We start from the raw sequence: 22800 nt of genomic DNA, 5'->3' as shown, positions 1-22800 counted from the left end.
CTTGGGCAAGAGCCCATGTTAAATGTGCAGTAGAGACATAACTTTGCCTTAGGAGTTAAAAGAGCTGCCAGAGCATTGTATGTAGAGAGATGTTTTATAGCCCAAGTCTATTTAAATGGCAATTCCCACTGTCTTTCTAATGTAAATAAACAAGCAAAAAGGTGAAGAGCCTATTACAGCCTATTTTTTGTAAAACATTGTGAGTGAGGTCACTCCAAGATTTACTCTATTTAGGAACATTAGTGAAATGTCCAGTGTGTCACTATGTCCCTGTCACTTCTCAGCAGGGATGAGTTCCCCCAAAAGTTTTGTAAAGTCAAGGCTGGTGCTTGTTCACGCAAGAGACAGTTGTCAAAGACAGAAGTAGGAAAAACACACAAAAAATTGCTTTCCTCTGCAAATGAAAGACTGAATTTCTTGTAAGCCTGTGTGTAGTGATGAGTTGGTTCTCAGGAAATGAATTTGTTCTCAGTTGCTGAGAACAGAAGTGAATTGAAACTGCCCATAGCATAGAGGGTTACTTAACCAATTACTTAACCAGATCTCTTCCGTTCTGAGATAGATGATGCTTCAGCTTCGATAAACTAACTCTCAGATGGTGTTGTATGGTCTCTACGTTTGTTTAAGCTTTCCTTTAGGATTTAAGTTGGCTGGCATCTTTCAAGCCAAGGACATTTTCCAAGCTGAAGCACGGAGCTTCCATGAGGAGGTGGCTGCAGTCTCGGCTGGAAGGCAGCCTCTGGTTTCCTAACTCGTTTTGCATGAAGTCCTGCCCTGAGCTGCATTGCTGGGATTCCTATAACTTCATTAAGGTTGACTTGGTTTAACTAAGGCCTTATTTGCCCTAAGATTACCTACAGTAAAAAAATTTGCTGAATGTTGAGGGTTCATTAATTAAAGGTGTGTTTGCAGGAAACACTACGGGCAGACCAGCAGAGGAACAACAGTGACCGAAGCGTTCCCACGGAGGAGCAAAGAAAACTACGAGCAAACCTCAGCGGTCGATCCTGCAGCTTTACAGGAGCCAGTGAAGCAATTCTGAGCTTTCCAGCACCAATTATTTCAGTCAGGGAAGCAATTTGGGCTTCACCTTTCACTTGGTAATGACGCTGGTCCCACACCACCCCCTGGAGAAGAGGAGAAGACGGGGGTTTTTGTGTACATCTGCCACTTGATTTCTGTGTCACCAAGAACAGTCCCTGTCCCCTCTGCTCTGGGGGGAGAGCTTTATCCCGTTGTGTCTGTGTCTGTCTCCGTCCCCGTCCCGTCCCCCTCTGTCCCCCTAGCCCGGCCCCTTGCGCAGGCGCGGAGCCCCACGCGGGCCGCCATGTTGGCGGAGCGGTGACGCGCGGGGCCGTGGGGCGGGGTCAGGAGGCGGCGGGCGGGCGTGGGGAGGGGAGCGGAGAGGAGCGGTGCGGGGCAGCGCTGCGCTGCGGGGCTGCGCTCGGGACTCGGCGAGCGCTCCGGAGCCGGGCCCGGGGGCACCGGTGCCGGGCGGACAGCCACGGCCCGCAGGTGAGAGGGGAGAGCGGGAACGCTGTGCAATCCTCCTCCGCTCGAAGTCCCTTAGGGGCCGGGGCTCTCTGTGTCCTGCGGGGCCTGTGCGGCCGGGGGTGGCGGGCCGGGCCGGAACGGGCCGGCTGGGGAGAGAGCGGGGCCGATTTCTGTGAGGAGTGCGGGGCCGGGACGGCGGGGAGCGGGCTCCCTTTCTACCGGGGGTGCCGCTGTGAGGGCCGGGGGAGAGAGCGCGGGTTGAAGCGGGGGCTCCCGGCGTGCCGGAGGGGACGGGGGTGCCCCGGTGGCACTTGAGGGGGGGCGGTGACCTCTTGAAGGGGAGGGGCTTTGCGGTGGGGCTGAGCCGGTTTGTGGGCGAGGAGAGAGGAAAATGCCCCCTTGGCAGTCGGGAGTACCCTGCGAGGGGGAGGAAGAAGAGTGCCGGGTGTGCAAGGAGGGGAACAAAACTCAGCCGTGCCCCGAGGGTTGTGCGGTGTCTGGGGAGGAGGAGGAAGAGGCTGGAAGGGGCAGGCAGGGCAGGAGTCCGGGGTGGGAATGACAGGGACCAAAGCGGGACCGACCCGGCACCGACCCGGCTGGGGGTCACAGGTGGCCGTCTGCTTCGGGGCCGGTCTGGTGTGCTTCGTGCCTCTGAAAAAGTGTCTTCAACTCGCCTTTTCCAAAGCTCTGTTTTTAATAGGCACTGTTCAGGACCTTTTTTTTTCTATATGAAATGTGTGCTGCAAACCTGAGAGCCCTTGGAGTCTTGGTTTGAGTCTTTTGTGTAGCTCAGGAGATGCAAGGTGCACCTCTGTTTCAGTTTTGTATGGCAAAGGGCTCCTTAGCTTGAATGTTCTGAGTGTTAATGAAACTGATGATGACTTGGACCCCTGTGAATTCTGCATCAGAAATATCTCCCTTGCCCATTTAAATATGGCTCATGCATTTGAATAGAATGCCACAGAGGAATCTTCCTTATTCTTTCTCCAGTGAGCTGGAGGTAGAGATAATGTTAATGAAGAACCTTCAGGGCACTCTCCCCACTTCTCTGATTTCATGGTAAAGCCTGTTCTGCAATCCCATTTAGTACTAGAATGTGCTGCAGAATGTTGGTAGTAAAAAAAACTAAATCTTTGGGTATTTGGGTAGTAACTAGGATTAAATGCTATCCTGAATGCTCTTCTTGTTATCTCTGTGATTCTGTGATTTTCAAAATGAAAAATGAATTAAAGTGACTTTGTCCCAGCCAGTTCTGGTGGTTTTTATTTTGGTTTTTTTTTTTTAAATTTTAGAGAGTTTCTTCTGCAAAAGATTCACTAAACTGAAAGTCATTTGAGGCCATAGTTCAGCTGTACCTAATCTGTACCAGTAATGGTGGATTCTGAGACTTGTGGTGTCACTGCCACAGCTTTTGGTGATGCCAGACATGAAGCAGATCACCAAATTTAGCTAGGGGAAAAGGACTGTGCAGGCTCCATGGTCCAGTTTGCAATCTGATCCCACAAATGATAGGACAGCATGTCTGTGGGGAGATGACAAGCTCTGGGATCATCTCAAGCAGCCTGCGAGTATTTGGCTCATTGGAAACAGGGCTGAGTGGTGTGAAGCAGAGAGAGGGAGTATATTCAGCTCCTGTCACTGTAGAGGCAGATTAAATTAGTGCAGGGTCCTTCAATAAATCCTGAGGGGTCTCAGAGTGGAAATAAAGTGTAGATGCTGCAGAAAAGGTTCTTGTGCTGGCATTTGAAGTGGCTAGAAGCACTTTGGGACTGAGCATACAAAGTAAAGCCTTGCTTTCCCCCCCTTGAGTTCCAGTAACCTCAAATGTGTTTTTCTTTTTTTTCCCTTTTTTTTTGCCACAAGCTCTGAAAAAGGTTAGAGTTGCATAAAAAAAAAAAAAAAAAGCGTAGTATGTAGTGCTGAGTGTATCTTACTGAAATGTGATACTTGTGTAGGGTTCTTTGACACTGGCAATCAAGCCCAGGATATCTGGATCTAAAAGCATGACCTCTGCTGTCTGAATTAAAAAGTTCTAATGATGTGACCTCAAGGGCTTTATGTTCTTAGTGCGGTCCAGCTATTAAAGGGGTAATTAGTTAGCACTACAGAGAAACATGTTGGTAGAGACTCCAAATTAATTAATTTGCAGTGTATTCTGCTAGGGGTGTTTCTGGTAATGCTACTGTATCACCTCTACAAACTCCGCAAACAAAGCTGGCAAAAATGCTCTGCTTTTTCATGTTTGTTGTGTTGCTGAAGTAGCTGCAATGCTTAGTACTTGGGTTTTGTTTTCCTTATTCTTTTAGTAGTTATATCTGTTCTGGCAAAACTTTCAGAGAAAATGCACTGTGGCAAAAACCGAATAATTATGAAGCATTTATTGTAAGAGTTAGAAGGCTCAGAGAGATAATATGTGGTCTTTGGATGTGTCACTGTATCAGTAGTACAGAACTTTTTCTAATGACTCTTAATACCTTATGAAATTTGACTTTGGTGGCCTCAGGCCAGGTTCACAGGGATAGATGCCTTGATCTGTCACAGAGTGTATGGGTGTCAGTGTGAGGTAAAAGCCTAAATTGATGGGGTAACCTAAACCCTGTTTTCCTTTCAAGGCTCTTTGCTTTCAGCTTTTTTTAATTCTCACAGCTGTATTGCATTGTCAGAATACTGGATGGAAACATTTTTATGGTTGTCTTTTTAACTATTTATGATGCAACAGGTGTTTTAAAATTGGGATATTAGAGCTTATGGATAAATTAAAAAAACTGGTACAGGAAAAACTTTTTTAGTGTATTTGCTATTGCTAAAAAAGTGTCTTTGAAAGCCTCATGAAAGTTTGTCTTTAAGGGTTTTACATAGTGAAATGGCCTCTGCCAAATCATGTGGATAGCCTGTATCTGAAGGGAAAGGGGAACTAAGCTCTAAGTGCCTTGAGATGGGAATCACAATGTGTGACTGTTGGTAACAGGAGTTTTTCAGATGTGGGTTTCTTGAAGGTGTCTTTTGGATTATGAGGTAGGAACAGATCGGTTTGAACACAGGAGGAGCCTGCAAGCTGGGAAAAAAAAAAAAGTCTGACTCCTTTAATTGGCATGTGTATTTCAGAAGACTGGCAGTAAGAAAATTGAAAAGATTTTGCATATTCAGTGCTCTGCATTGAATTTGATGTCTTCCATGCCTCTCTTGAAAAGCTGCTTTTGACTGAAATGAGTGCAATAATTTTTTTGAAGAATGCATCAGCTCCTGATTTGTGTTGTCAATGTTTTTGCTTTAAAATTACTGTGGGAAATACTTAATTTTGTTTCCTTTTGTGGAAGCAGTGCTTTGCTGCAAGTACTAATGACATTGGTCATATGATTTCTTGGGGCTTTTGTTTTTCTTTCTTCATGATTGATGCAGCTGCTTGGTGGTGTGTTCTATAGTTGGGAAATCTGAGAGATTTGCCAACACACTCTCCCTTTTTAAAGCTATTCTGCTTGATTTCTTTCATATGAAATATCTAAAATAGGCAAGCTTAAGTACAGGTGAAATAGAAATGAAAATAGATTGTGAACACAAGTTTTGCTTTCAGAAGAGTTCTCAAGAGCTTTTCTGACTTGTAGTTGCTTGAATTTGGGGAAAAAGTTAAAGCTTTTTTTTTTTTTCAACCTTATTGGGAGCCCCATGCCTGCTTGAGCTATGCACTGATACCTTCTGCTCTTTCTTTCCAAGGGACCTGCTCTGGAGGGGTGTCCTGACAGTGGTGCACATGGAAGGCTATTGACAGGGCAAAACTGCTTGGAAGTGGAACTGGTTGTTATTAGTCAAAGCAGCAGAACTATTCCCCCACCTTCTTTTGGTGTCTCCTGCCTCCTGGCACGTGTTCTGGTTTGTCCTGCCTCTCAGAAGTCTGTGCTTGCCTGAAGGTGGGAGTTATAATCTGCTTTAGGATGGAGGTCCTGTCTAAGCTGCTCCACCTTGCTGGAAGGAAACCAGTTGATGCAAAGTATGTGGGGATGTGTTGCACAGGTCTCATGGTTCAAACCAGAGATGTGATGTTTTGAGTGTCTGTCCTAGCTCTGAGGATTTAACAGCAAATGACACCACAGTGTTCAGGATCCCAATGTGTAACTCCCATTATAAGTGTAAATTTCCACCTTTGCAGGAAAGTGAGGGAAGAGCTTTGTTCCTTGATTCTTGGTGAGAAAAATAAATGGAGAGGGCAAGTTTTATTAGGCTGTATCATTTGGAAATTGCAGGCCAGGGTTTAGCAACATGACAAATAAAAACTGTGGTAGATTGTAAATGAGCTTGATTACACTTCCATCTGATCAAGTGCAAACTGTGGTTATGAGGAGGGTGAGGTTGTGTGTCATGAAAAAAATCAGAATTTTTGAGGTGTAGGAGTGATAATGATTAAATATTGGAGAGAATCCTGTAGGTCAAAGAAACCAAGGGTAAACACATGAATTTAAATGCAGTTCCTTTTTTCTGGTTATTTTTTTGGGATCTCCATGTAAGTGGTCCATTCTAGTTTCGAGTTGAATATGTTTTATGTGCATTTCATTTAGCATCATAAGAAGTTTGTTTTTTTTAGAATAACTGAATTTATCTGATAATGCTAATGGGAACTGTCCTACAGTATATTGAGATGATGATCTGACCTATCCAGCAGGTTTTTACTGTACTGGCACAAAACCTCTCTAAAGTTGAAATGCTGTTTCTATTATATATTGTTGTAGTATATTTACTTCATAATTGAATAATTCTGCAAGAAATAAATGTGAGACATGTCTTAAATTTTAAAATTCTTCATAAATATAATAAGGAGAGAAAGTTAACCAGAAGATTTGCTCTTGGAGGGCAAAATCTAGAGACTTTGGAGGCAGTTTGGTGCTGCAGGTACCTCGTGATGCATCTCTGTGTGGTCCTGCCCTGACCTCCTGCTGCAGCTCCCTTGGCAGAGTTAACACTTGTGTGATTGCAGGGTGATTTCTTTCATGCTTATCTCGTGGGAAAGTAATCTACTCAGTAACGTTTTTATAATTTTTGCTAACTCACCCTGTGGCTACACCTTGTTATTGCTCTCAAAGGTAGAAGCAGAAATGATGTGGCTGGAGGTGAGTGGAAGGAAAGCAGCACTGCTTCTCCCAGCAGATGCTGAGGATGGAGCATCAAACTCTGTGTAGCAGGACCAGAACAGTGTTTCCACTTCAAACTGGTCATGTTACCAGATCCCTTAAGAGCTGTTCCTGGGACTGCTTTTCTCAGGCTAGTTTTTCATCTGTGTAGTAGCAGAATGATCCACATAAATTCTGTAAAATCTTTACATGAAGGCATAAATTCTGTACTACAGTAAAGTAGAGGGAAAGGGTTTTTTTTTCTCAACTCTGGAGGAATCAAAACTTCGGCCTGTTCACTGATGTTACCTGGCTCTTGAGGGAAGATGAGAGAGAGGAATGGGTTGCTGTTCTGCCTCATCAACTTTTGGCTTCTCTGTGCCTGACTCCCAGGTGTCTTTGGTGTTACGAAACAGGCATGGTTCTGGGCAAGTTTATGGCTGCCCACAGATTTTGAATAGAACAGGAAGTGAGTAGCTCATCCGTTATTTAAAGAAAGCCATGAGTGGCACCAGAATCCTACAGATGTTGGCACGTGTTCTGTATATATATACATACTTTTTTTAGAAGCTGATTACCCAACCACAGTGCCTGTTGCAGAAGACTTGTATTTAATAGTTTATTCCTCTCCTCTCCCCTCCCTAATCATCTTTCTGCTCACTGCTACTGAGTAGCAGCTAGAAGTTAGAAAATACTTATGTGGTTGTCTTGCTGACACTTGCTAACAACTATATTTCATTCCTTATTTATGTTGGAAACTTTAACAGGAACAAAATGCAAACATTTTTTTCCTGTTTAATGTTGAATTTGTAATTTAGCAATGATGTTTTTAAATCTAGAAATGTAAGCTTGTCTTCTGTGTTTACTGTTTAAGCATGTTTTTATACGGTGGAATGAAAGTATTTTCATCAGGGTATGTGCCCTATGAGATATTTTATATAAACTAAAGACTTGGCAAGCTTGTACATTCAATCTGGAAATTATGAATTAAACATTTGAGCTGTAATAGAATCAAACTATAAATCTAGATTATTCAGCAGTATTGAATCTGAATTTACTAGATTGCTGAAGTTGCCTCACATTGCTCCCTCAGTGGCTGTGCAAATAAGAACAGTCTATTGTGACTGCTCCCATTTTTTTATGGAGCTGTAATGGTAAAAGCATAAGCATCCACTTTACTTGTTCCTCATTAGACTGGGACAATACAAAACGCTGACATCTTTAATAGTTGAAGGGCTGGTGTGGGGAGTTTTGTAATCCATGGAAGACTTGGTGTTATATTTTCCCCCTGAGTCTGAAAATTTTGTTCTTAGCATCTGGGCAGGGAGTTTTGTTATTTAAAGGAGAACAGTATTGAGATGATTGTAATATCTTGGAGTTGGTGGAAGTGTTATCAACTCCACCAGTTATTTTGGTGATGTTGGTGCTTTGACTTGCCATGAGGGAGCCTGGCCTGTATCTTTGCAAGTAGGCTAATCTTTTTTTTTCAGGAATGGTTCAGCAGCTTATCTTAATGTAAGGTTAAATATGTGGAGGAGTTTGCTCTGAGGCTCTAGATGGGCCATAGCACAACTCCCCTAGTATATCATTTTAGCAAGAATACAGAGTTTTTGTATAGGTTTTGAATATAGGTTTTCTTTTCCTACTACAGTTAGTTAATTATTTTTCTCACTGCTCTTTCTGATCTGTCTACCTGATTGCATTTAAGAGCCACACTGATGGACCAAGACCCTGGTGTGATAGTGCTTCACATGCATAAAATGGCAGTTTCTATTCCCAAATCTTCTTATGCCACTGTAGTCTTTCTTCCACCTGCTATTTTTCTGGGGTTTGTGTGGTGCTGTGAGTGGGGTGGGTACAACAGAATAAAAAATGGTTAATATGAGCCACATCTTAGTAAGCATGTAGTCTAACTTTAGCCTGTTGGGATGGCATTTTTTGCTTTCATAATTTGTATCCTTCAGGCAACTTGATGGATTTTACCAGCCCTTCTTGCCTTCCTTCAAGGTCAGAGGCTTTATACCATGTTACTCTTGGTGCTCATGTGGCTGTCCCCACTTGAGACACTGAGTTAAGTCTTCTCTCAGAGCTAGTTGAAACAACTTCCCTGAAAAAGGCTGAGCAGATGTAAGTAATACTTGCCCTCCTCTTAAAATCAATTTTCTAGATGATACCAAGTGTGCCAACAGCTCTCTTTTCTTTTGGAACGACAGCAGGCCTTTTATGTCTGGTTTTCTCTTGACCATCATTCCTGGTTTGTAGAAGGAGAAAATACTTCAGTAAGGGTGGTCTTAACCTTACCTCTGGCAGCTTAAGCAGTTACAAGATTTTCTGCAGAATGCCAACCAATGTAAGCTGGAGTGGTTTAACCAGCCTAAATAATTGCTCTTTGTATTGGTTGATCCTGAGTAAATAGGCTAAAAAGTACTTAAGAGCAGCTCAGCTGGTAGCCCTCTGGCAGAGAGCAGGGACAAGCAGCTGGGGAGCTCTTCCCCTGCACAGCTGTATCTAGAGGAGGAGATCAAGCCCAGGGCAGAGGTTCTCAAGCTAAGTGACTTCTCAACAGGCAGACATTTGGCTTTTTCCCTGCAAATAAACCTGAGATCACAGGTAGAATAAGAGAACCCCAGCTCATTGTCCTTTAGGGAATGAATGGTTTTCCTGCTTAGGCTGTAATGCTATGCTGGTGTGGAGTGAAAGAAGTAGTAGTTAAATTTAGACATGGTTTATGGGGAGTCAGGGAGGGCAGTGGCTGTAGAATTCTTCTGTCAGTGCAGCAGGCATGCAGACACTGTAGGATGTGGTATGGGGTTGCTGTGCAACAGTGTCCTGTCTCCCCCACGTGCCTACAGAGAAGTCCATGCTGTGTTTATAACTAGCTCCCATTACTAATTCATTAGTAAAATTAATGGTAGGAGGGAGTTTGGCTGCAAAATGTGAATATGTAGGAGAAGAGGTTGCACGACAATGCTTTACAGTACCAAACATAGAGTCAAGAATAAATAATGGCAAATAAAGAGATGGGAGGAGGAAAAAATGAGTGGGTTGGAGGAAAAACACTATCTTTGTATTGACTTTATTGTTCCAGTGCCATCCCAGATGTATCTAACAAGTCTGACATTGTTTAAGATTTGTGTTACTGAGGGCCTTTCATAAGGCTCTCCACTGTAATGCTTGTGTGTGTCACTGGAGCAGCCTGACACAGCTTTGCAGAGATGCAGGTTATGCAGAGTGCTCTGATAAAGGATGATGAGAAGCCTGGATCTTGCTTCCAGTTTCTAGAAGGCTTCTTGCTCTCAGAAACTGCATTCTAACTTCCTGGATTTCTGGCTTTCTTTACCAAAACAACCTGTGTAAGAGGCTTCCTAATGAAGTGTATGTGTCATTCCTGACACACTAATATTTTAATTCTGGAACATGGGCCTTTCTGATGGCTTCCATGCATAGCTTTGCATTTATGAAAAGCAAAATAATTTGATGGATTAAGGAGAAGTATCAAAAGGAAGAAAGCTTCATGAAATAAATCAGCAATAGCCTCTCTGATCTTCAGGTAACTCCTTTGTTTTGGTCAAGAAGTTTGAATGTTCCATAGTGCTTCTTCTCTGTTACCTACTGGTTAACTTGAGGTTTCCTATGTGATTTTCTTGTTATTATTCTTTTATTGTTTTAACTGGATCAATAACTTCAGCTTGGCAAGGGTAATTGAAAAAATATTGTTGATTGATTGAATTATAGAAGTGACCATCACTTGTTGGTGCTAACAGAATGTGAGAATAAGTTTTGCCAAGCATTGTGTTTCAGGTTTTTTAATTTTTTTTTCTTTGCTAGTGAGGGGAAAGGCAGAGGAAGTGAAAGCTGGCAGCATTGTTACCAGCATTTCCTGCTTTATGTTAGAATGTATATAAAAAAAATGACTGTCGTTGCAAATGGCAGGTACTGTGCAATTGCTCTTTGTGTTTTGGGGTATCTGGCTGCTTTTCTTTCCTTTTCAACTGGACATGCTGTTTTTTCAGCATTAAAAAGAAAGGCAGGGTGTCCCCAAATTCTGCTCTCTAGTTGTTCTTTCTGGCCAGGTGGGTGACTTCAAAATGTCTGTGAAACTTTTGGCTGTAACTTTGTGCCATTTCAGTTCTCTTGTGACTGGTGCTGTCTTGACAAGCCCAGCCCAGATAGCTTCCTACTGGGAGGGAATTATGAGGTGAATTTTTGAAAACCATGCTTGGCTTAGGATCATAATGCAAGGTATTCCTTCTGTTCAGATTGCTGTACCTCCTGTGACTTGCATTTAGTGATTTATATGATTAAAAGGTAGCTCCATTTCTTAGATATAGAGAGACTGTCTGACAGGTTTTAAAGCAGAAACTAACTGCAGCTTTTTTTCTTCTGCACTATTGTTGAAATTGATTTTTATTTGAAGCTGTGATCTTGCAGAATTATGTATGAAATATTCTGTATGCATGGACAAGAGAAAGATGCCACAGATTTGTGGTGAGTGATGTGAACTTTTCCCTCCAGGCAAGAATGGGGCTCTGCAATTTTCTATTCACCATAGAGATAGAGATCAAAGAGCTGCAGGAGCCAACAGTAAACTGTTGGAGATGCTGTACCCTGCAGTTCTTTAAAATAACATCTACAGTGAATAATTGTGTGCAAATGTGTGTGACCATTTTTTTTCTCTCCTTAAACCTTGTTCTAGATGTCAGAATTAACCTGGACTACTTGAGAATGGCGAAACATAGCCCTGGGATCCTGCCATGAACAGTAAGAAAGTTGAGATCCTTTATGTATGCAAATAATTATTGTTTTTAATGGCTAAACCCCAGTGAAACTGTTGTTCAATCAACATAACCAGGCAACACATTTTCTAGTTCAGTGTGGATGTGCTTCATCTTTTCATGCAGTTAAGGGGCAGCACATGAAGTCAGAGGGGTGGCTTATGAAATCATTGAGGTGGTAGCTGAAGACTACTCCATGTTATATGTAATTGTATTGTGAGACTCCTTTGTAATGTAGTGTATAATTACATGGAGTCTTTGTTGTCACAGGACGTCTTGAGCACAAGTTAGTTTGAGATGTGATCAGACAAATTAGAGAAGAAAAAAGTGAGTTGCAGAGTGGAAAAGACCACATTCTGTGTGCAGGATATGGGAAGTCCCTAAAACAAGGGCTGAGGGCAGCTGTTGGAGTGCAGTGTGTTGATATCACTCCTGACTTGACTGCTTCAGGTAGCTTGGCTAAATAGGTCTTCAGTTCAGCTTTGCATAGCTGGCTTGTGTGTGGTGTTTTCCTTACATGAACCTTAGTATTTAATAAAGGTTGATTAAATGGTTTATACATTCAAGGAAGCAGGCAACTTTAAGGATATTCTTGAGTGTTGATTAAAAAACTGATTTTTTTTTTTTTTTTTTAATGTTGTAGCCTGAAACTTTCTGGTTTAAAGGACACATAAATATTTATGTGTTTATGAGCTCTGTATTCTTATTGTAGCCTTTTCCAGACATTGCAGTAGGCATCCTTAAATTGGTGTATTGAAAATTATTCTCATGAGTTTTTCCAATGCAAAAAACAGACTTATGAGAGACTTTGTGCTTGAGCAGCATGCTTGTACAGTGCAAGTTTTCATGAGATGCTTTTGATGCATCCCAGCCTTCACTGAGATTGAAACTAGAAGGCTTTTGTATTGTTAAATATCATGATTTGGATATAGTCAATTGATAGTGAGCAGCTTTTGAAAACTTTTGAATCTAAACTCTTCACAGCAGTTTAAATGCTTAACATGCAGATGTTAAAATGAAAAATATTTCATTTTCTTTTGTATAACTCATACATTCTTTTGTATAACTTCATTTTCCATAACCATGTTGTGCTTAATTCTTCATGGGAGCAGAATTTTACACTGGGCTTTCAAAAGCTGGTTAATGTACTTTAAACTTTAGGCACTATTAAGATCTTGAAAATCTCAGAACTCTCCTGTGTTGTGGATCAAATTATGTAGCCTTAGCTCATTTATTAGATTGATTGATAAAGACCCAGAGTTTAGTTCTTTGTGCAAAATAGTGTTATCTAACACCAAGAGATACTATTGAGACTGCTTTCAGCTTTTTTAGAAGTTTTTTCAGCTTATTTTGATGTGCCTGATGAAAGTAACAGCAGGTGGGAAGGCTTATAGTTTAGTGGAAAGTGATTCTAAATTCCCTTGTCACATGGATACTTGAATGTTAGCTTCAGGAAGGACCATTTCTCAGTGAAGCAGGTGGCTTTCTCCAGAATGGAGCTCCTAACAAACAGAAGCAATCCATCTATGCTGAGCTACCCCTCTGCACCTTCATCAGGACTTTTGAGAGAGAATGCTCAAAAACCTCCTCCAGTCATAACCACAAAGGCAGAAGCCCACATTGCCTTTAACAGAGAAGTGGCATGGAAGCTGCTTCCTTTAGACATGCACAAACAGGAGGATGGGCATCCTCCCCTGCTGTGCCCAGCTCTGAATGGTGCTTGGAGCTGCAGCTGTGGATGAAGAGGTGGTAGAGATGTTTGGGAGAGTGGCCCCTTCTGCCCCCTTGTCCTCTCCCTGTGCTGATACCCTAAATTCTTTCTCACTGTGGTGAGAATATGCAGCTTCCTCCTTATTCCCCATTCCTTTGGTCCCAGGAGAGGATTGCTGTGTGCGGAGCTGGTCTCATTAGGACTATTTGGTTCTGTAATTGCTGAAGCTCCTGGATTTGAGAGGGTATTTGAGAGGACATTCAGTATGGCATCAAATTTTCCTGCTGTCTGTGCTGCTGTCTTAAATAGTAAATGTTTTATTTGAATGTGATTTATAAGCAGTGTATCTCCTTCAGTATCAGCACATCTTTGATAAGTTTGAACTTCAGAGAACTATTTTCTCTTGACTATGAATGAAACACTATACTACTGAGAAGCTTTGTTTTTATACATAAAATATTACTGAAGACTTAAGAGTTTGTGAATGTACTGAAACTTGATTTATTTTGTGTCCTTAAAATAGATTAAATAAAATTTTTATTTAATGTATTTTTAAAGTACATTAGCAGAGGACGTTATGTAACTACAGTAGCATTTCTTTTGGTGGGTAAAACTTCTTCACTTTATACAATTACTAAATTTCCATTAGGATAAGATCTACTCTGCTACCAAGAGTTGTATTTCAGCAGTTCATAGGCTTTATGACACTTAGTTTTTCAAAATGCAGTACCATGGTTGACTGAGGCAAATTGGTAGCTTCAGGTTGATCTTCTCTAGTCTAAAACCCAGTTTCTTTTGTTTATGGACTTTATTGATAATGCTTAAATATTTATATAGTTCTAATTTGTATGTGGAAAACAGTAATGGTTCTACTGTTAATTATTGATTATCAGGTGATACTTGATATATGTTAATGCTGCTCTCAGGTAATGCAACTCTGATGCCTGTTATAAAAATAGGGGAGGCTCTGCTAATGTCAGAATGTGTGCTGAGTTCATGCTGAAAATGTTTCCTGAGGTAGGCTGTTCAGTGTCCTACTTTTAAAATAAAAATGCCTTTTTTAAGGGTATACTTCTCTGTATTTAGGGAAAGATTTATCTTATTACTTCTTATTTAGAGAGTAAAGCTGTTCTTTTAGGAGTGTAGTTCAATGTCAGATTTAATCAGCTGCTGCTGAAAGGGGCAATGCTGCCTTCTGCTCTTTGCAGAGCTGCTCAGGGGGTGCCAGGGAAGTGGAGATGCCAGCAGGTGAGTGGGATGGCCTCACTTCTCTGATGGGAGGCAGCTCTTGAACTGTGGTTGGTTTGTTCTGTTCTGCTCTTGAACTGTGGTTGGTTTGTACCTGTTCAAGGTAGGCAAGTGGTAGTTAGGTCAGACTTTAGTGTAATGTGGAGCTGTGTTCTTTGTTAGTGTTCCCCAGCCTCTTACTCCATGTAAAACCAGACTGTTTTTCAGCAGTTCTGCTTTTATTATGGTTTCAATTTTTATTTGTTACTGTGCTAGAGGAAGGGCTGAATGAACACTGTAGGTCAGGCTCAATCACAGCTTTGTGATTCTTGAGCATCCTTTGAAAACAACTTTCTGCAGAAATAATGTGTTTGCTGAGGTCTGTCCTTGCACCTGATGAGTTTGTAATGTTCACTGGATGCTCATGTTTGCCCCTGAGGATGTTCATGCATTGACTTCCTAGACTGCCACACACAGTTACTGTTTGCTGTTGAGTATTTTCTGTGTCATTATTTTGCTGCTGTTTCTGAAGTGCTCACTGTAACTGATACAAGTAACCTACATGAGTTGTGTGCCTCCTTTCTCTGCTCTTAAAAATATTGAGCATTGTGTAGTAGAAGATGAAATACAGACTTTCTGGAAAAATAGACCAGTTAGTTTCACAGGTTGTCTGGTATGGGAGGTGTGTGCACTGGTCTATGACCAACACATGTAGTGGTTTTAGTTATTTTTTGGAGTTGGAATTAGAAGTGGTTTAACTTCTGTGAAATGCTAACCAATTTTGTTTGGGTCTTAACCACACCTCTTTTAAACTCTCTTTCTAAATTCATGCTGAAGATTGTTTTAACAAATGTAATGGGTTATATAGGAAATGAATAATTTTTCATAAATATATTTACTTGTGTGAATCTGAAATTCACACAATGAAGGCAAAATACAACAGCAGCAACAAGAGCAAACACCACAGACTAAAGAGATCTGAGGAGCTTGCACAGCAGTCAGAAATTGAACCTGTGGCTCCTGGTAGGGGGAGGCAAGTTAGTGCTGGTAATCAAATTTCTGCTTTCTGTGGATGTAGTGAGTAGCTGTAAAGTTGTAAGTGGAGGTGTGGATTTATCATATTTGTGTGTTGGGTGTGTACAATCACAGGTGAGGATGGAAGAGTTGATAGTTTTATCTAAAACTTCACTGATTGTCAAATTTTATTTTTAACATGGAATTTAAACTACATGAATTTCTGTTCTAATGAGACTTGATAAATATTCTTCATGCACTTTTGTGCTTTTTGACGTTTTTGTTTTCTCCTATTGTACAGGAAAAATAAATAACTGTAACATTTCTCATGATTTTCAACTGCAAGCCAGCCATGCAGCTCCAGCCATAAGCAGTGGTTTAAAAAAAAAGCAAGGCAGCTTTCACCTTGCAGTATAATTGGCTCAGCTTTCTTTCACAGGCAGAGTAATGTGAGTGGATTAATGTAAGCTGTTCTGCTAAAACCAGTGAAAAACTCATCCCAGTGAAACCTTCAGGTGAGGGGACAAAATATAGAGGTAGAAAGGATTTTGGTTTTGAAATAGCTCTTATAGCTTTTAATTTAAAACTAGGCAACAGTTAAAAGTTACTATCAGTAGTACTGACTGGATGTGAATAGTGTGGTCAGTCTAAAGAGACTGGCAGAAGGCAAAACTGATATTTTCAGGAATTCAGGTCTAGTTTTTTTTGGTACAGCACCATTTTACTGTATGCTGCTTACACTTTTCCAACAATCTTCCAGCTAAGTTGACTGAGTGACCTGTTTGTGGAATTTATGTAAAATGGAAGTATAAAAAATCCCCAAGTTTTATTTGTAGTTAGGAGTTGAAAGGTCAGGTTTTTTTCCCAGATCTTTAGGAAAGGTAGAGTGAGCAGTATAGTTCATATGTATTGATAAGCAACCCTATTAAAGACAAAATCAAAGGAACATGGTCTTAAACTCACCAAGCAGGTGTATGGAAGGAAGATGCTTCACTATATGAACAAACCCAATTGTAGTGTATGCTTGCCCAAGAGGAGGCCAACATAATTTATTTCTCAGAATTGATTTAATCCAAACCTTACAGTTTTGTGAGGTTGAGAGCCATCTGTCTTTTCATGACCAATCTCCTATGTTGTGCAGTGTATTTGCCTCTTCAGAGAAGCCTGTGCATTGTCCATGGGATGCAGTATCTGTTCTGATTACACTGGCCACGTGCACATCATGTAGGAATTTGCACATAACTTGGAGTAGGAAGGAAGTTTATATTTACATGGTAATTTTTGAACATGTTTTATGATGGAGGATAGACAAAACGTATCATATTTACTCATCAGACTTCTTTAGCAGAGGAAAATCTGAAATATATTTGAAATAAGGAATTCTTGAGGTGCAGCAACACGAGGAGTTAAGAACCACCTTATTCTATCAGCTGCTGTAGCATCAGTGAGGAAGGACTGGGCAAGTTAGAGGCTGTTAAGCAATTCTGTTTGATCATGTCACTGTTATGGCATGTTTAAAGTATTGCAAAGTATGCACTGAATTTATAATTCATGCTTACAAATATTGTGTGTGATTTTTCTTTCACTGTCTAAGTCTTGTTTTAACAAAGTAAAATTTTAGTGAGGCTCTTAAATGAGCATTGCTTGTGACCTCCTTTCTGAAGTCAGATTTTTTGTAATAGTATAAAGCAATTTGAGGGGAGAGTATAATTTGTAGAAGTTCTTTTCTGTTAAATATAAACTGACCTGGTTAGAATTATTATATAGATTTTTTTACTTTTCTGTGACCATACCTAAAAACACTAGTTTACTTTTGTATGTTAAAAGTGTTCATTAAGGAATTTCTGCTTTGGGCTGTGGCTTATTAGTAAATTGCCTTAAAGAAAAGTCTAATTCATCCAGCTACTATTTTTTTGTCATTCACTTGTATTTATCAATGTAAAATATATAAAAGACACAAAATCAGGAGTGTGGCTTTTTCAGGATTATTCCATATTTTATATTTTGAAAGCTTGCTGCTAAATGATGTCTGCAGATTGAAATGTTACAACTTTTTTGCTGTCCTTTCAAGTAGAAGTATGAGCTCACAAACTTGAATGTAGTCTGTAGTCTTTCATGTTGGTTAATGGCTGTAAGAAATCAAACTCCTGAGACATAAAAAAAATTGGAACAGGGAGTCCTTGATCAACTGTATTAGATCTTAAAAATGGAACTCATTAAAATTTTGGCCTCTTCTGTGCAAATTAATATGATTATGTCTCACACATAAATAAATCGAGCTGTTTCTCTCCATCTTAAAATAAAAGGTGGCTTTAATGAGACACAGCTTCCATTTTAGTAAATGGTTCATGAGAGGCTCATGAGGCTCAGAAACAACTGGGTTAAACCAAGATATTTTTTTGAAAAATCTAGGGCATGTTCTGTCTGTTCACTTGATTAGTTTTCATAGTTCATCCTTGTTACCACAGCAAGCAGCAGTGTAGTACATGCAGAGAAGAAGTTTATTACTTTTGTGCTTATTTATCTCAGATTTTACTGCAGAAGGTTAGTGGAATGGAGAGCAGGTCATATTATGTATGAATGTTTAGAACTAATCCTGGTGTGTTTTGTGAAAATCCATGGCATTGGAGAGGCAGATGCTATTTTGGGATGTCTGTGTGTGTGACCCTGCTTCAATTCTGTTTGACTACAGGTGCATGAAGAGCAGAGGAGATATTTCCGCTTAGCAGAGATGATGTGGAGAGACGCTTTGTGAGTAACTCATCTGTGTTTTCTAAAAAGCCCAAACTGCTAATGTGAGGTTCCCCCTGCCTCCCTCCCCCTTAGAATAATTATCTAACTTAGAATAATTGCCTAACATTCTTGTTTGGCTCTTGAAAGCTGGAAACATAGAGCCCTTCATGGAAATCATAGATAAAGGTGATCATTAAAATACAGAGCCGTAAGACAGAGCAGTGGAGTGTCTGTGGCTTCATAAATGATTAACTGTGACACCCAACTTTCCTACAGTGTTCAGTCTACCAAAGGCTTTTGCTGATGACTGCTCTATGCATTCTAGACACAAGGAAAGACTGATACTGAGTATAAGGATAACCTTTAGTAGGATTAACTCTTTACTTACCGAACCTTTTCTGCCAAGCTTACAGGTGTTACATATTCTGCATTCTGCTAATACTTTATTACATATCCTTGTCTAATGTAATTGGAAGTCTGTTATATTTGTTGTGAAGAAGATGGGAATAGTAGCAGTCAACAGAAGCTTTCCTTTGTCTTCAGTTCCTGCCTGCTGGAACACAGCAATATTCTGGAAGCATGCAGTTTAAGTGCACTCCCAAAATATTGCATGTAAGGAAGAACCTCTGTGTCAGAATCTAACTGTACCTAATTAGGTACTTGAAGGATTTACTTTTGTGGAAATAAGGTTATTTTTTAATGAACACAATTAGGTCATGCAGTGTCTTGTTTGTCAGATGGACTACATAATTATGCAATGTTTCTAGTGCTGTCAGCCACCTCTTTTCCTTTGGTGTGGTTAATCCCAGAGTTTCCTGTAACAGTTGAGATTTAAAGCAGCATGTTATTTTAGGATTTTTCATGATAGTCCCAGTGCTGCATGATTTTTTTGTGTGTGTGTGTGTATGTGTTTTAAATATCATACAAGTAATGTGGTCTTGAGTGCTTTCTATCAAACCATAAGTTTTGATACTTTGGAGCTATTGCTTTGTTCTAATGGTTCCTTTGGTTCCTAATGGGATGTGGTCCCTATCTTGACAATTTTGAGCTTTTCATTGTCAAGAAAATTAGCAGCTGCTACATCAGGCACCTAAATTTCTATTTTTTTATTTTAACTTTTTTGCAGTTGTTGTACTAGTGCTACACCATGAATTTTCCCCCTAAATTATAGAAAACTAGTAATTGCTTCAACTAGTTTGTAAAAATCAGTTTGCATTCTTGCATAGGATTTGTCTTTTTTGTTACCTAGATCTAAGGAAAAGGTTCTTAAATGGTTTTTAGGCTTCCCTAATCCTGGAACAGTTTGCATATTTTCCTAGATTTGGTTTTGTGATTTGTAGGTCAGTAATTACTTAAAAAAAAAAAATGGTCATTAATACTTGATTTCCTCATTCGGGGGTGAGGTTTGACATCTGGAAGTAGTGGCTGGTTGTCTGTCCTGCCTTCAGTGAAGGCTTCAAGGGAATATTGGCTTGTAGTAATGTTTTCCCTGGATTCATTAAGGCTGTGCTGCTAGTGCAGGAAGGCTGATGAAGGATTTCTTTGTAGCCATGTCCTGGCCAGGTGCTGGATTCCTTGTGAAGCAGCAGGAGAAGTCCTTGTGCTGATCCAGCTGACTGAGGCAGGAAATAGCATTGATTTGATTGCACTGTGACCTTGAGATCACTGTCTTGAGGCTGAAGTCCATGAAGGCTTTGTAATGGTTGGCTGACTAGGAGCAATAATATGGAATATTATTTAATAATACAGTAATATAGCTTTTAATGATAATAAATAAAAATACTGCGTTCTGTTTTGCCTTTTGTGGATAACCAGAGTAGGTGGAGTATTTGATTCCTTGATAATGCATTCTCCATGTTTTCAGATTTGCTGGTTTAGGTCTCAGACAGAGCTTTCTTCTGCAGCTACTTGAACTGCTCTGGCCTCTGGGTCAGTCACCCTTTGGCATTCCCAATTCTGACCCAGTAAGTCAGGCCTTGCTCAGGGGTCTCCTGCCTCCTTAGGCTGCTTCCTTTTGATAACACTGTTCTTAAGTGTTCCTGTTTAAATTCTCCAAACTTAACAACAGAGATTAGATGTTAGTGGGGACTTGGTTTGGCTCAGATTTTTTTTTTCAGCTTTCTAGACTGCTTCCTTAGGTCAAAGGAGCTGTTTCATAGCTAAAAATCTTTACACTTAAAAAAATGTTCTTTCTAGGAGGTTTTAGGGTGAATGAAGGAAGCAGAAGTTGTGTGGCCATCTGGTTTGTACAGACTTGTATAAGGTACAGTGTGTTAGACAAGTGCAGGTGTCAGCTGGGTATCGTTCTACAGAACTTGGAAAAATTTGCAGCTGAGAAAGAATTTTACCAGTTTTAAAATAAGATATTGTATTATCAGTTCAATGAAACTGGAACGTGATTGTACTTTTTAATACAGTAAGTATAGTTAGGTATAAATGTGCCAAGCAATAGATTTTCTTAGTGATGCCACAGTTACTGGTAATATGTTTTTCTCTGAGTGTATTTACAGATGTTAACTACATTTTCGTGTGGTAGTTTTCAGAAAAGGCTCTATGAAATATACATAATTATTTTGTGGGGCTGGCATTTAATCTGTACAAATGGTTGCTGTTAAGGTCTTCTATTTGCAGAGCAGTCAGTTTTTCAGCTTATGGCTGGGTCAGGTTGTGCTCTGACACTTAAGAGAGTGGATAAGGCTTAAAGGCAATGACACTCACCAGGAACAGTGTTTCTGGATTTACCTACTTTAAGGCTCCTTTGTGTCAACATCAGTAGCTGCAATAATGGGTAATGTCTATGTGCCCATTTTCATTAATTCTTATGGGATATGGTATGGGTAAATGTAATGGGATAGGTTGTGAACTGAATAGAGTTCAGTTCATGGTGCAGGAACTGGTTTCTTTTCCCAGTTTTACATGATGATAACCTTGGATTCAACTTCTGTGCTGAAATACTTCTTTCCATGAGTGATATTTATATAGGTATATGATGTTTGTGGGGTGTATAAAGGAAAGTGTTGTTTACTTGTTACAGTTTTTATCGTGGTTTGATACTGTGCAGTTTTGAATGTACAGGATTCCTGGTTAAATATGGAAAAATGTTTCACCTTTGCTTGAGAAGCACACATCAAAGGTTTTAAACTATACATGGCACCTTAGTCCAGTAAGTAAAAATGTAGCTTTTTTAACAGAGTGTGTTTGTACAGTGAAAACTTTTTCACCTGTTAGTATTGAGCCATACATTCATAAACTTAAAAAATATTTCATAAGGAAATTGGATAGCATTTAACTTAAAATTGTAGAAATAAAATTCTTCAACCAAACCACAGAGTTGCAAGTTCATCCCCTAAGCTGAATTTTTCCTGACAGGCTGAATGAGGGTGCCTTGTTCTACTTAACATCTGGCTGTGTCTGAGAAGGTCTAATTTGTACAATAGTAATAGGTACTTGAGCTGTGCCCTCAGTAATCAGTAGATTAGGGGTGTATGTGACAGGTTGGACACTGAAGGGACGTGCTGTATCTAAGCTATTCAGTTTCCACGTGAAGAGACTGCTATGTACCACTGGCCTGCCCTGATCTTAGTAACCACATCAAGCTTTATGCTCTTAAGATAACTGACAGGAAGCAGCTGGTTCTGAAGTTGTAGCCATAGGTCACTTACACTGGAGAAAAGGTTTATGAGGGGTGAAAAATGCAGGTGAAATCTAAGTCCTGAACAACGATGAAGATGTAAATCTTTAAGGATTTCAACATTTTAAGAATGCTTTTATGTCATATTTTTGGGCTGACCAACAAGCTTGGTAAAATTTAGATTCATCTTGCCTTAATTATGTAAGAGTTTACATTTGGTTCATTGTACAAATCCAGGCACATCCAGTTGATCAGGTATCTTAAAATTCAAGAGAGTTTTCCCTCTAAAGCCATGTTTTGACAAGTACATCTCAGTGTTGCAAAAATTTTGCTTTCTACTACCTTACTTTCAGTGCAGTGGATTAAGACTCTCCTTGCACAGTGCCCTAACCTGGTGTCATATCCAGCTGCCTGTGGAAATGGGTGAGCTTCAGGTTGCTGCCCCATTCTTAGGAGAGATGTGGTGCTGTTTTCATCCTTGGGAATGTTCAGGTAAAGGCTAGATTTGTGGGCAGTAAAATAGGGATGTTGAAGAATGAAAGTGGAAAGGGAGGACCCCTCTGCTACGTGTAAGGTGTTAGGTGCACAGGACTCATCAGCCTGGTTCTTCAGTTTATTGTCCAAAACCTGAAATACAATCTGAAATGGTGGGTGTGAAAGAGGTGCCTCTTCTACTACAGTCTGAAAAGATTTGTCTGTGGGGTGTGCTGGATGTGAAATATTGGTGGGGAAGAGCTCTCTGTCTGTTCTTACTGAGGCTGTCACAGGCTGAGGGGCTGGTCACAGGGCAGTGTCATCTTCAAGGTCATTAATATGGAAAGAGGAGCTGATTTATTTCAGATAAACTGTAGAAATAATATTCATAGAGGAGGTACTTCTGATGATTTGTGGCTCACACAAATGAGTGGATTGGAGTCTGAGTCAAAGTTTGCTCTAAGCTTTAAGTCCAGCTTTTATCCTTCATGCCACTTAATGAGTGTAGAAACAGACTGGTTTGGTTTTAAACTTAAGTTGCATAAGTCTATATAAATGCCCCTCTGTATTTACATAGAAATTTAACAATGTCTCTGGTATTGTCAGACTTACACTTCTAGAGTCCAAACTAGGAAGCCTGTA

The 22800-nt window shown here is 40.3% G+C and overlaps 1 protein-coding gene across 5 annotated transcripts in view; it reads left to right on the top strand.

Moving 5' to 3' along the window:
- The first annotated feature begins 1356 nt into the window (after positions 1–1356).
- The window catches only part of KLHL13 (kelch like family member 13), a 69020-nt gene continuing 47576 nt past the window's right edge, over positions 1357–22800 (top strand). For 3 of the 5 annotated variants that reach the window (XM_030448945.1, XM_030448942.1, XM_030448943.1), the window contains exons 1-3: positions 1421–1515; positions 11290–11354; positions 18013–18071. Coding sequence is in view for 1 of the 5 variants with exons in the window: in XM_030448946.1 (XP_030304806.1) it covers positions 18052–18071 (20 nt within the window). In the remaining 4 variants the exon portion in view is untranslated. Of the gene's footprint in view, positions 1516–11289; positions 11355–18012; positions 18072–22800 lie in introns of all 5 variants that reach the window. The other 2 variants (XM_030448946.1, XM_030448947.1) reach the window with 2 other exon arrangements.

The sequence above is a fragment of the Calypte anna genome, chromosome 4, assembly GCF_003957555.1.
Source record: "Calypte anna isolate BGI_N300 chromosome 4, bCalAnn1_v1.p, whole genome shotgun sequence".
NCBI lineage: Eukaryota > Metazoa > Chordata > Aves > Apodiformes > Trochilidae > Calypte > Calypte anna.
Note: the sequence above shows the minus strand (reverse complement) of the source record. Positions and strands in the feature narration are given on the sequence as shown.